Below are 13,486 nucleotides of genomic sequence, written 5' to 3'. Positions count from 1 at the left end.
GAAGCAAAGATTTGAGTTAAAAATGTTCACTCTGAATTTGGATCTTGCCTTAAGCTGGATGCAGAATAGATACACGCAGCACAGACCCGTTGGCAAACGCCAGGTCTGGACACAGTGGACACATTTGTTGCCAAGAGTTGAAGTTTAGTTGGTTGCCACGTACATAGCTGTCTGGCATTCTTTGGCTGTAACATAAATCTCATGCTGCCTCTGGGCATGCTTTACCTTTTGGATATTCTGTAGCAAGAGGAGTATTGTTTATTTGGGTCGTAGACTAATATGGTCGTAAATTGCCAACATAACTTGAAAATGACACTGCCAGTGCTGTGGCCCATAATCTCCTCCTCACTGTTTGTGTACGTGGTGAGTGGGGGCAAACTGCCCGAGCCAGAGGTGAAAATTGAAGTTGTACACAAACCCTTTATGTGTTTTCGGAAGTCGAAATATGGAGACATGCTTCTTGTCCATTTCGAGGGATTTCTGGAGAGCAATGGCACCATGTTTCATTCCAGGTGATTTGACAAAGCACTATTTATTTATTTATTACTGATTGCATGCTGCTTGTATTGATTCCACAGATTTGGTATGGCTTCTTTCATGACATGTGCCTTTTCATACTTGACAACATAAACATAACAAATGGCTTCAAGTTTATTTCCTGCTGACTGTTCCCTAGCTCTGGTCCATAGCGTTAGTGGAGTTCTCCCTAACGCTATGTTCCTCTACCTCCGTATTCCTTGGCAAAACCGGAACACCCCGCCGTCTGGTCCAAAAATAACAAAAACTGTTTCACCCCTCATCAAACCAAAGGTATCAGTGGACAGTTGAAAGCTTACTCTACTTAGTGGACGAGGTCTGCCCCCCCCACCACACGTTTAAAATACATTTCTAGGGCAAAATGAAAAATATTCCACCGGATGGAGACGCTCTTCCAGGTTTTTACGAAACAGCGCTTCCAACGTCGCAGAGTTGAATAACACCCAGTGAGACTAATGCTCATTGTAATTCGGTCCTCTGACCTGCGCGGCAGTAGTGAGTTGGCACCTTGATGGCGACGACAAATAGTGAAAAACGAGAAGAAATGGAGTCTCCATCCGGTAGAATAGTTTTCATTTTGCCCTAGAAATGTATTTTAATCGTGTGGTGGGGGGCTCAGCCCGCGTCCACTAAGTAGAGTAAGCTTTCAACTGTCCACTGATAACTTTGGTTTGATGAGGGGCGAAACAGTTTTTGTTATTTTCGGACCAGACGGCGGGGTTTTCCGGTTTTGCCAAGGAATACGGAGGAAGAGGGACATAGCGTTAGGGAGAACTCCACTAACGCTATGGACCAGAGCTAACTGTTCCCTAGCAACTCAATTCCACAGACAAGGTCTCTACTTGAGTTGACCAAAAGCAAATCAATCTATCTACTACACAATTGTGTGCTTCCAATTTTGTGGCAACAGTTTTTGGTCTCCTGTTTTAGAATGACAATGCCCTGCTGTGCCCCCTTCTTAATCCTATCAAATACTTTTGGAATAAATTGGCGCACCAAATGCAGTCCAGGCCTATTAAATCGCCCAACATGAAGTGTGTCTGACCTCACTAATGCCACTTGTGGAAGCAAATCACTGCAGCAATGTCCAGAATAGTGGACAATGTCATAGTAGCAAATGGGGGACCAAGAAGACCAGCTCCAACATATCAATGGAGTTGATTGGGGGACCAATTAGTACAAATTAAATGTATGCTTTCTTCCGAGATGAGAATATGTATATGTTTATAAGTTATACATGTCTGTGTACTGGGCTTTTTGTCTTAAAGAGCAGTGTGATGGATCTGTGTGACTCTCTCCAGCCGTCAGCATGGGGACAGGAACCCAGTATGGTTTACGCTAGGGATCCGCGAGGTGCTGAAGGGCTGGGATAAAGGTCTGCAGGACATGTGCACAGGAGAGCGCAGGAAGATCACCATCCCTCCTGCTCTGGCTTATGGGAAGGAAGGAAAAGGTATGGTAAACCAATGTTGCACAAAGTGCATGCTGTACTACTTAGTACTTTCCAGGTGTAGCCCCCACAGTCGGGCTCAGCCCTATTGGCACAACCGTTTCTGCGTTGGTCTGGCGAGTGGGAGTCCCGGGTTCAATCCCTGTTTCCGCTCATCACTACAATCTGTCGGCAGGACGAGGAGCGTGATATCAATCCCCGCTTCCGCGCTTCACTACACAGGGAACAACAATATATGTTATGTTATATGTTAAAAACTACCAGTGGCTCAGGGGTAGAGTGGCCGGATGGGAATCGTGAGATTCCCAGTTCGATCCTGGGCTCCCCCAGAGTTGGTGTCGAAGTATCCTTGAGCAAGAGAAGACGTTGAACCCCTAATTTCGCAGGCAATTACTTTACAGACCACAAATGATAAATAAGTATAAGATGCCACATCTTATACTTGAGCATCTGTGGTTAGTCAACCTTCTCTGATAAAATAATGGTTAAATAATTATTATGCTATTAAAGTGAGATGCTGGGCTGAGCCTACGGCAATTCTGTAGACTTGGGAATTTAGTTTAAATGTTAAACAAACAACTGATGGTTGTTTGATTCATATGAAAATGGACACAGAATCAAAATACAGTCAGTAAATGAAGACGCAGAAGTGTGTGTGTGTGTGTGTGTGTGTGTGTGTGTGTTGAAACTGAATTTATGCTGTAGATCGGCACTATCGAAGGTTTCCCTCTCTGTCTCCACCATACAGTACATTCCCAATGCCATGACAGGTTTGTGAATGCAAATCCTGAAACTGTGAATCTGAATACCCTTCATGCCTTCGGTCCTGTAGGTTCACACTCTATAACATCCGTAGAATCAGACCCTTCCTCACCCAGGAGTCAGCCCAGCTCCTCATCCAGACATCTGTCATATCAAAACTTGACTATTGTAACTCTCTCCTCACTGGCCTCCCGGCATGTGCACTTAAGCCTCTCCAACTGATCCAAAATGCCACGGCACGACTGGTCTTCAACCAGCTAAAATTCTCACGTCTCCCCCTTTCTCCGCTCCCTCCACTGGCTCCCAGTTGCGGCCCGCACTGAATACAAAACACTGATGCTGACCTGATCAACCCCTACAACCCCACCTGTTCACTCAGATCAGCCAACACAGGGATGCTGACAGAACCCTTGCTAAAAACCCCAGGACAAAAATCCACTTGTCCTAGACAATTTGCCCTCCTGGCCCTCAAACTTTGGAATAAACTCCCTGTCGTCAGACTCACTCCCTAGCTTCCTCCGTGGACTGAAGACTCCACCTAAACCCATAGCACTACTGTAACACTCCCCCTTCCCTCAATGACCATACATGAAGCTAGATAGCATTTTCAGGTTTTTTAGAAACCTTTTTTTATTGATTAGGTGCGTGGGCTACCTATGTTATTGTTTTTCTAGATTGATATTCCTATGCATTTGTTATATTGTTGATGTACTGACATATTATGTTGCTTATTATATTGATGTATTACCTGCTTATTGTAAGTCACTTTGGATTAAAAGCGTCTGCTAAATGCCTAAATTGTAAATTGTAATGCCTCACCTTGTTGCCTATATGCTTCATGGATTCACAGGCAAAATCCCCCCCAGCAGTACCCTGCTCTTTGACATCGAGCTCATGGAGATACGAAACGGTCCGAGGTCGCACGATACCTTCCACGAGATGGATCTCAACGATGACTGGAAGCTCTCCAAACAAGAGGTGAACTTATGTTTGCATTCTTTCGTACACTTTAAACACCTTATCTACCGCTGTTACACAGAGCAACAGAGTGGAATCAGCTTCTGTTCCTTGATCACCGACATTACGAGTGTCAGCATCATGGTGTTTATTAGCATCCTACATCCTACATGCTGCAGGCACGAGCCCAAAGGGCGAGTGCCCATAGGCAGCGCAGAAGCCTAATGAAGTGAATTCTGACATTCAAATTGGAGCCACATTGTTCCCATAGGGATCGCAAGATCATGATTTGATTGGGGTGTGTTTGTTATTTTTTATTTTCTTTGTATACACTATGTATGCAGTATCCACACAGTGTATGTATTATATTATGTCCTAAATATTTGCTGTGTATTGCAGGTCAGAGACTTCCTGAGGAAAGAGTTTGAAAGGAATGGCTATGCTGGCGATGACACGCATCATGAAGTGATGGTGGACGACATCTTCGCCAAGGAGGACGAGGACAGCGATGGCTTCATCTCCGTCAGGGAGTTCACCTTCCTCCATGATGAACTGTAGAAGTCCTGCCTTTTATCTCACCAATGTCTTTCTGGTGTGAACACCTGTTTAGTTTTTTGGCATTCCTAAAGCAGCGATTCTCAAGCTTTTTCAATTCAAGGACCCCAGTGGTTCTCAACCTGTGGGTCGGGACCCCCAGGGGGGTCCCCAAATTATTTTGGCCAAAACATTGGCCAATTTGTCAAATATTATCCCCAGATAAAATATGATTATTTTGGGGGTTGCGGCCTGAAAAGGTTGAGAACCACTGTATTAGGCCACGGACCCCCATTTTGATATGATTTACAGGTCTGTTCTGGTTCCATTTGAACACTCCCTGAGTTAAGGCCCATTCCCACTGGGCCAGATAACAGATAAAGAAATCTCTTTCTCCAGATATTTTTCCATTCAAGTGGATGGTAGATGTAGATACAGATAAAAAAGATATCTGTCACAGATATTTGTTTTATTTTTTGTATCTGTATCTATCATCCACTTGAATGGAAAAATATCTGGAGAAAGACATTTTTTTATCTGTTATCTAGCCCAGTGGGAATGGGCCTTTACAGACACCTAATGTTCCATTTGGGCCCTATACTCCTAACTATCATTCATATAGCTGGGGACCCCCTGACCCTTAGGGGTCCCTGGACACTACGTTGTACTGTGCTGATGTAGCTCTGTGCCTCTTGGCGTGGGCTGCCACTACAGGGATTAGATCTCATGCTAGTCTCACACCATGGGATCTACACAGTAATTACTGGTAAATACCTTTCATTATTTCTTTAAAAGGGTGTTTTCTGTTTCTGTGTGTAACTGAAGCAATATTTGGCTTTTTTATAAGCCTAATGAAGTTCATTCCTAGCATTTTTGTATTTCTGTTTATATACAATCTAACTGTAAACCATGTATCATTTACCAAACTCTTTGTCAACTGTCAAAAATGTTTTACATGCAAGTTCTAGAAAGAGTCTTTAAATCATTCAACATGCACTGAATACTTGCCTAAATGTATCATTATACAGTATTACATTGTTTGGAAATGATCTACCGTTACTGAATTAAATATTTTCACAACAAAAGAAACGTGATCTGTAGTATTTTATCAGTTCTATGTGAACAGTTAAAACATCTGGTGATCTGATTTGAATCACTAGAGGGGGCTGTTGTCCAGGTCTTGTAAGCTTTTTACAGATTTAAGCCTGTATGCTTACTGTACAAAACATACAGTCCATGCATATACTTAGATCCTCCCTGGCAAATTAGCAACATACCTATTACTTTCCTAACTAGACACCCTAGTATGTATCTTTAACTTCCCAGTATTCCAAAAGCTTAAAAAACCACCAACAGCGAATAACAGTTATTTAATCATTTACTGATTTATTTTTTGCAATACAGGGATTCTTGATTTTAACCATTGATTGATTTTAACCACTAAAATCATTAAAACCATTAACCATTAAAACCAATGGTCAATGGTTTTAATCAATGGTTTTAACCATTAAAACCATTGATTTTAACCACTGTGAAAATAGCAGATCTACATGCTCACAACGCCTCGCGTTGCGAGGCGTTTCTGCCTCGGAACATTTGACAATTTGGCAAATGTTTAATTTGTCATTTTAGAGGTATTACAAAAGTTCTTAAATTGTCACTTTAGAAATGTACAGATACCCCCCAATACACTTAAAATGTATGTTGGTTTATTTACTGTTGAGTGAGAAAACCCCCAATACACTTAAAATGTATGTTGGTTTATTTACTGTTGAGTGAGAAAACAGTGTTGCACATTAAGTAAATCATCTGGGGACCCCGACCCACAGGTTGAGAGCCACTGTTCTATGGTGCTTCCCTGTATTCTATGGCGCTTCCTTGTCTCAGTTCTGATAAACATATTATTTGTAAACAACAACACCTTCTTATTCCCCTATGAGATACAATAATCCATCACAAAGAAATAAGACGGGAGAGTGATTCAGAGTGAGAATGGAATGTTTACTATGGAGAGAGAGAATTCAAGACAGGTACAGTACAGAAATAATGGTTCAATGGCTCGTGCGCTCTCTGACAAATGATGTTTTGACATCAGTTTAAGTCTGGTCATTTGGTCAGTCAATGGATGACGTTTCAACAGTTCATAGGATATGTTTCTTGTCCACAAATGACAAGACAAAGAGTCCATATACAGTAGGTTCCTGGGGGAAGAGCTGACCCAGGCTGAAACTTATAAACCAAAACAATTCTCATTGTTTTAGGTACAGGCTCCATGGCAGTAGATAAGGCCTCATTTCTACCAGACAGAGACCTTGTGGGTATGGTACATCACATTAAAGCATGGCACAGTCACAAGCTGTGCCTTAGGGTCACGTGGTCAGTTAGTCATCAATATGAATTGATAAAAAGATGATATAAACCACAACAAAATACCTAACAAGTTCCCTGTGGCCATAGGTATTGAATATTGAGCTGTAATTTGAGGATTACAGCCGGTAATCCTATGTTTCTCAACGTTGGGTCCGGGGACCACCAGTGGTCCATATTATAGCTCTGATGGGTCAGTTTTGTTCCATTTGTACGCCCTCAGATTGAAATATGCGCTGAAGATTGTATAGTGCAGATTGGGGTTCCGGTAAAGTTCTGTTAATTTCAAGGATCCCCTTCTTTGCATTTAGGGCCGCGGACCCCTATCATTTTATACCCTTTTTCATCTTTGGGATGCCAGTCTACACCGAAAGATCCTCAGTGTTAATATAATTCTGACTGAGTTGTACAAATGGAACCAAATGGACCTGTAAGGGTCCATCTGTACACTCTCAGAACACTCTCTCTATTTACACTCACTCTATTTACACTCTCATTTACGGGTTCATTTGGTTCCATTCTTTAACACTCTCAGTCTCAGAGTTAGAGACCCATAACGGTCCATTTGGACCAGTGTAATCTGTGAACAACATTCTCACACAGGAGTTCCTCTTCTCCAGGTGGATGAAGTGTTGTGGCTAGGCCGTCTATTATGACATTAACACATTAAATACTTGAGTGTGCACATTCAGCTCCCAATTTGTCTCCCGTTGGAGACGGCTACCCACGTACGTTTTTAAATGACGTCTTGTGTTTTACAGAATGTTTGACCTGCTTTTGTATTATATATTTCCTGTGGATCACATTTTGAGGTTCCTTGCCAAATGTTATGTAAAAGTTTTAAAACAAGGGAACAAACGCTTCCTACAAAACAGGCCTGGAAATCCACCTTTCAGAAGGTGGATAGGTAATTATGGGGTAGGTAATTATCACTTTCCCCCTTTTGTACATATAGTCTTTTATATTTGTGATGATATTGTATGTGGTGTTATTTTTTTATGCCAGTGGTTCTCAAACTTTGAAATTTGAAACGTCTCCCCTTAACTTTGACAGTGTACAAATGGAACCAAATGGACCCTATAACAGGTCTATTTGGTTCCATTTGTACACTGTCAAAGTTGCAGAAACCTAGTGAGTCCCTGAAATCCACTTTCGACTGCAGTTTTAGCACCACACCACACCACACCACACTACACCACACCACACCGCACCACATAAAAATATCTACATTTTCCATTACAAAAAAGTACCCCTATCGGTAAGAAACAAATTGACCCTTTTAACTGTGATTATAATACAATATAAATTTGTATTACAACTATCCTAATTATAATGCACTGTAATGGATTATAACTGTGATTATAATACATTATAAAGTATTAATGTATTACTATGATAATTAAAATACACTATAATAGATTATTATAGTGGTTATAACACAATATAATCTATTATCATGTATTACAACTATATCCTGGTGGTCTAAATGAAAAGTCAGTGAGTGATCAGTCATTATGAAGTGTTTGGCCCTGTTTGGCCTAGCTCAGACCTACTCTAGAGTGGATACTTTTTAGTACCCTGTTTAGTACCACTTTCACACCACTCTACCCAGGTCCTTGTAGTGGAAAACCTGGCACAAGTGGGTGGTGTGGTGTGGAGTGGTGTGGAGTTGGGCCAGTGGAAAATGGGCTAAAATTGAGAACCAGTTTTATGCTATGTTGATGAATTGAATACATAGATGAAAACAAGTCCACTGGTTTGTGTGATCCTCTTAGACTAAGTGTATGACTGACTGTACTCGTGCATGCATTGGCATTTCTGTCCAATCAAATATTCAATTCGATTCAATAAAGAGCCAGGTGCAGCCAGGGCAGGAGTCAACATCTAATAAAAATAGAGTCTGCAACTCTGCACAAGCTGGATCATGGTTTAAAATGTATTCTCCTCCACCATAGCGCGTGATGTCTCGAGCCTCAGAGACTCTTTCTCAGACTGAGGAAGAGCCGCTAAGGCTCAACATGTCACGTAGGCCTACTATTATAGTGGAGAATACATTTTATTGCATGATCCAGTGGGCAGACTCTATTTTTGTTGTCTAGTTGACTGGTAAATACATACTTTACTGTATATCACAGCAGGGACATGCTGGGGCCCTGATTCAGCCCGGGAAAAAGAGTTGGAGAGGCCCTCATTGCGCTCTATAGCGCTGCTGCTACTCAAAGATTTGCCATTTCAGATCATGATAAGTGACAAGCCAGTGGGCCAATTACATGAGTTATATTTTGTCGTTATCGGGTGGAAACCTTGTATGTCCAAAACCGTTTGTTTTGTATTTATCATTTTAAAAATGATTTAAACTAGTGAAAACAGCCGATCTACAAGCACACAACGCCTCGCACCGCGAGGCGTTGTGTGCTTGTAGATCTGCTGTTTTCACTACTTTTGTGCAACGGCCTTGTATGATGAAGCAGGGCTTTGCTTTGCAAAAGAATGTATGCATTTGAAACTTGGAAACGAGTTTCTACCCGACAGTGACGATTTACTTTGTTGGCCGCCCAGCCCCCAAAATGGAACGAAGGCCGACATTTTATTTTGAATTTTTTCCTAATGGCCGGCCTGGACCGGCAGGGAATGAACTGGCCGTCCCGCTTTTCCCAATGGCCAGCACGTCCCTGTATCACAGCTACATCCTCAGTGTTTGTTTAGCTCTGGAAACCTAACTAAAAAGTGTGAACGTACTGTAACATTCAGGGTTTTGCTGTCGTCTGTTGACCTTAACTTTGGTCATGGCAATAGATTTTATTTGTGATTGTACACAGGAAGAGGATGAGAACCTGTGGAAATTATGTCAGCGTTTATCCACCAAAGTGGTTTATCCACCCTAAGTGGATGAACCTGAATTAGATTCAATAAAATTATGCAACAGTTCACACAATGCATAGTTCTGTTCAGTGTTTGGCCAAAGGACATGTTGCCAGGGAGGGATTCATCACCGCCACCACACCCCAGCTGCAGTGAGTAATTTGAAATTGCTTCCCAGTTGTGATGAATTTATCAGTCTGACAACCTTTTGCATTGTTTCTCAGCCAAGTGGGTTGGGGCCCCCAACGCAGGTTCAGTATAGCGACTGTACATGTTCTGATAGGTCTGGGTCACTCACAGACAAAGGTCCCGACTCCATGCTTAATATACATCTTGTGGAATATCCAAAGAAGCAAGATCAAGCAAGTTCAAGTCTATTGACACATCACAGGTTTACAGGTGTAAAAGAGTGGGTGTGTTTGTTTTCCATACAATCTTCCACAAATTAGCGCTTCAAAAGGTAATCATAAGAAAAGGACAATGCAAATAAAACAATATCAAATACTACATAAGGTGAGTACCCAAAAAAGTAAATAAAATAAGGCAGTATATTGTGCAAGTACAGTACTTATTGAAGTACTTAGTAAGCTACTTCAATACGTGTATGCAAGAGCAGTGTGCAAGATCTTGCTTGTTTGCCTTACACTATTGTTTTCATCGTATGATTTAATGCAATATATCCATTAAATGTTGTAAAACCATAAGAACAACTGACTTGTTGACTTAGGAGAGAGCTGTTTCAGTACCCCAATAGTACCATAAATACTTTCAACAAGACAGTTCATCACCTACAATACTAGTCAACATATTATGCATTTCAATAATTCATCTTTGAACAATAATCAGTTTTCCTAGTATGATTATACTCTGAAATACAGTTCTATATGCCACGATACAGTTGAATCCTTCATGTCAGTTATTTCACATATTCTTCCAGTGTGATTGTCTATTTGTTCATGTTTGTTTTGGTTGTTCTGATGCCATAAAGCATGTTGTAAACTACTGATTAGCCTGCAATAAGGATGTTTTTGTATTATTAAGTAAACACAATAGAGAACTATGTATTTAAATAAAGGAATATGAATTCAAGTGTTAGCTACAGTACATGTACAGTATGATCACTGATCAGCTATTTAGCCATTCACAGGCAGGGCCATATTTCCCTCAGAAAAGTTAGTGCTCTCCGGCATAGCAACCCGCACTCTCCTCTTTTCTTTAAAACGTCCTGATCGAGAGATTCTCAGATTTCGCCTGCATGTCTGCTGACTGAATCCTGGCTCCAAGTCTCCCTGTAGACAGGTTTCCTCCATATAAATGTTTTCCACAGATGAGGGGATGTCCGTGGACGCAGGGAGGCCTGCGTTATCTCCACTCTGCTCTGGGTCTGTGGACACTGGGACGTTCCTACGCCTGGCTGTGAAGGCTCTCCACCAGGGTAATGTTGCCGCTGATGCCATCTCAATGCTTGTAGAATTTTAAGCCAATAACTTTGAACCCACTGCAAGACAGGCAGCCATAATGTTAGTGGAGAGTAGGGCATTCACCAAATATTCGAATATTCGAATATCAAATTCACTATTCGACATTGTTCACCAAAGTCGAATATTCGCTTTTTTTTTTTATTATTATTATTATTTCTTTTCTCTAAAAATATTTATATATTTCTTCATGCTTTATAAAGCTTGGCTAGATAGGAAGTCATAAGAATGAGTTGTCAATGCCCCTGGTGGATGACTTTGTTAATGCTCTATACCAGGGCTTCTTTTAGGCTGTGAGTCTCCGTGACCCCCAAAATAAACATATTTGAACTGGGGACTCCCACCCTGACAAGCACTTGGAATTGTAGGTATTACATTTAATGTGACTCGGTTCCGCAGATAAATATTGTGAGAATAGCAGATCTACATGCTCACAACGCCTCGCAACGCATGTAGATCGGCTATTTTCACAATGTTCGCCTCTTGCTTACTTGACAGTTTGGCCGGTCCTGTCGAATATTCGACTATTTGAATACTTTGAGGTCGAAAAATTCGTATACCAAAAATCACTATTCGTGAATGCCCTAGTGGAGAGCATTTATACACATTTAATAATGTATTTGTGTCTACATAAGTAATACAGTAGTCGACAAGGACTCAAATATTTGCAAGGTGCTGTAAAAATGGAGTATTGTTCCCCTCCTCCTCATCCTTGCTCTCCACCCACCCCCACTCCATCATAGCAGGACGGTCAAGGACCAATAACTGAGAGAAAACTAAAGCCAGACACTGCTATAGACCTAATTTAATTACTTTTGAATATACTGTAAAATTGTTGTTCTTTTTTTGGTACATTCTAAAGTAATTAATTCTGCTTTAACTGATTTATGACTATTACATATCGTAGGCTACCAAACTACTCACAATTAAGCTGTTATGACACAAGCAAGAGGATATTTTTTTTTTTTTTACTTTAACATCTCTGAGAAAGCTTTCCCATGGAGAGTATTGATTTCATCATAAGTAATCTTACTTCTAAATGCGATTATAAATCCAGCAACAGAATAATCTACCAAGGTACCTATACAGTATGTAGCTGACTAAACAAAAAAGCAAGCAAATTACTGCCAACTACAATATTGACAAAAATAAGGCATACTTGTTGCTACAGTATACAGTACAGTACATATCTCATATCTGATTTTACAGCCAAACCCAACGCACCCTTGTGTTATATAATACTAGGCTCTATTTGATGTAGACTTACATGGTCACGTTGATGCAGTGACAACCGATGAGCAGATATCAGTTGAGGCCGGGTGTCACTGAGGCAGCTATACGTTATCCAACTTATCCATGTTTCAGACAGTGGAGGGACAACTTCAGCATGTGTGTATGTGTGTGTGTGTGTGTGTGTGTGTGTGTGTGTGTGTGTGTGTGTGTGTGTGGTCTCTCCTGTACTTCATCTGTTTATATACTGTAGCCTCACCTGGCATGCAAGCAAGGTCCCGCCCCCCCTCCGTGCTGCACCTAGGCAACAGGTATAGAACTGAAAGGGTGGGAAAGTTCGAGGAATTCCTTGTAAAAATGCCAGGCAAATTACGGGCATTAGACGGTCGGTTACCACATAACCGTGATTCTCACTCTGTGCTCTAGGGCAGACAGACACCCACAGGGATGATGAACAACAAAGGTGGTGAGCCGTTTTGAAGAGGTTAGTCTAAACACAAATGGGATGTTGTCATCTTAATTAACCACTTCCAGCTGCCGTTTGAGGTAAAAAATAAATGATTTACAGACAAAGTCCCCCAAAACCAAAAATGTCAATAATATTCCAAAAATGTTTTCAATGTTCGCTATCTGTTGCATATAAAGTACAGTATACAGGGTTTAAGTGGTTAAAACCATCATGCAGAAAAGCAATTCGCAAGGGCTTTACTTTTTGCACGTAAGATTTACATCCTTTAATAAATTCTCATTTGATAAATTACAATCTTCATTGCAACCATCACAAAAATACATTTCAATAAAATGGATTTGTAGAAAGGGTTCACTTAATTACAGAAAAACAAAAGTGAAAGGAACTTTGTTTGGGGTCTCACTTACATCAACGGAGGGGTCAAAAACAGCGGTACCAGTATGAGCAATGGTGAGTAAAAAATTAAACATATTAACTGGGTCCAGGTTCTATTTTAAAATGTTAAAATATTCCACAGTGCAACATGTAAATAGATCATTCATTTCTCTTTTGGCAAAATAGGCAACCATTACTGTAAAAGTCTAGAATACAGTCCTTATTTTAAATGTGCTGCAACAATACAGCAGCTACAATATTATTTTAGTTTCAATCCAAATGAATTCAAACTGTTGCCTGGCCAATTTATCTGATTATGTGGGCTGTTCGACTTCAAATATGAGTCTCTCACGCACTCTCGACATCGTGGCAACAAAAAAGATCGTGAGGCTGACAAAAAGGCAAGAATAAAACATCTTTACAAAACAAACCCTTATACACTCTTTGAATAGAAAGTGCTTAATG

At 40.8% G+C, this 13,486-nt stretch overlaps 1 protein-coding gene across 1 annotated transcript; it reads left to right on the top strand.

The window, feature by feature from the left end:
- Window positions 1-148: 148 nt before the first annotated feature.
- fkbp14 (FKBP prolyl isomerase 14) lies at window positions 149-4,582 on the top strand. The gene is made up of 4 exons (XM_080747602.1): window positions 149-512; window positions 1,839-1,990; window positions 3,600-3,727; window positions 4,106-4,582. Exons 1-4 carry the CDS (start codon window positions 280-282, stop codon window positions 4,262-4,264), a joined length of 672 nt encoding a protein of 223 aa, XP_080603728.1. The 5' UTR covers window positions 149-279; the 3' UTR covers window positions 4,265-4,582.
- Window positions 4,583-13,486: the final 8,904 nt, after the last annotated feature.

The sequence above is a fragment of the Nannobrachium achirus genome (genome assembly GCF_963921795.1).
Source record: "Nannobrachium achirus genome assembly, chromosome: 2".
Taxonomy (NCBI): Eukaryota; Metazoa; Chordata; class Actinopteri; order Myctophiformes; family Myctophidae; genus Nannobrachium; species Nannobrachium achirus.
The sequence above is the reverse complement of the archived record's forward strand: the minus strand, read 5'-3'. Positions and strand labels throughout refer to the sequence as shown.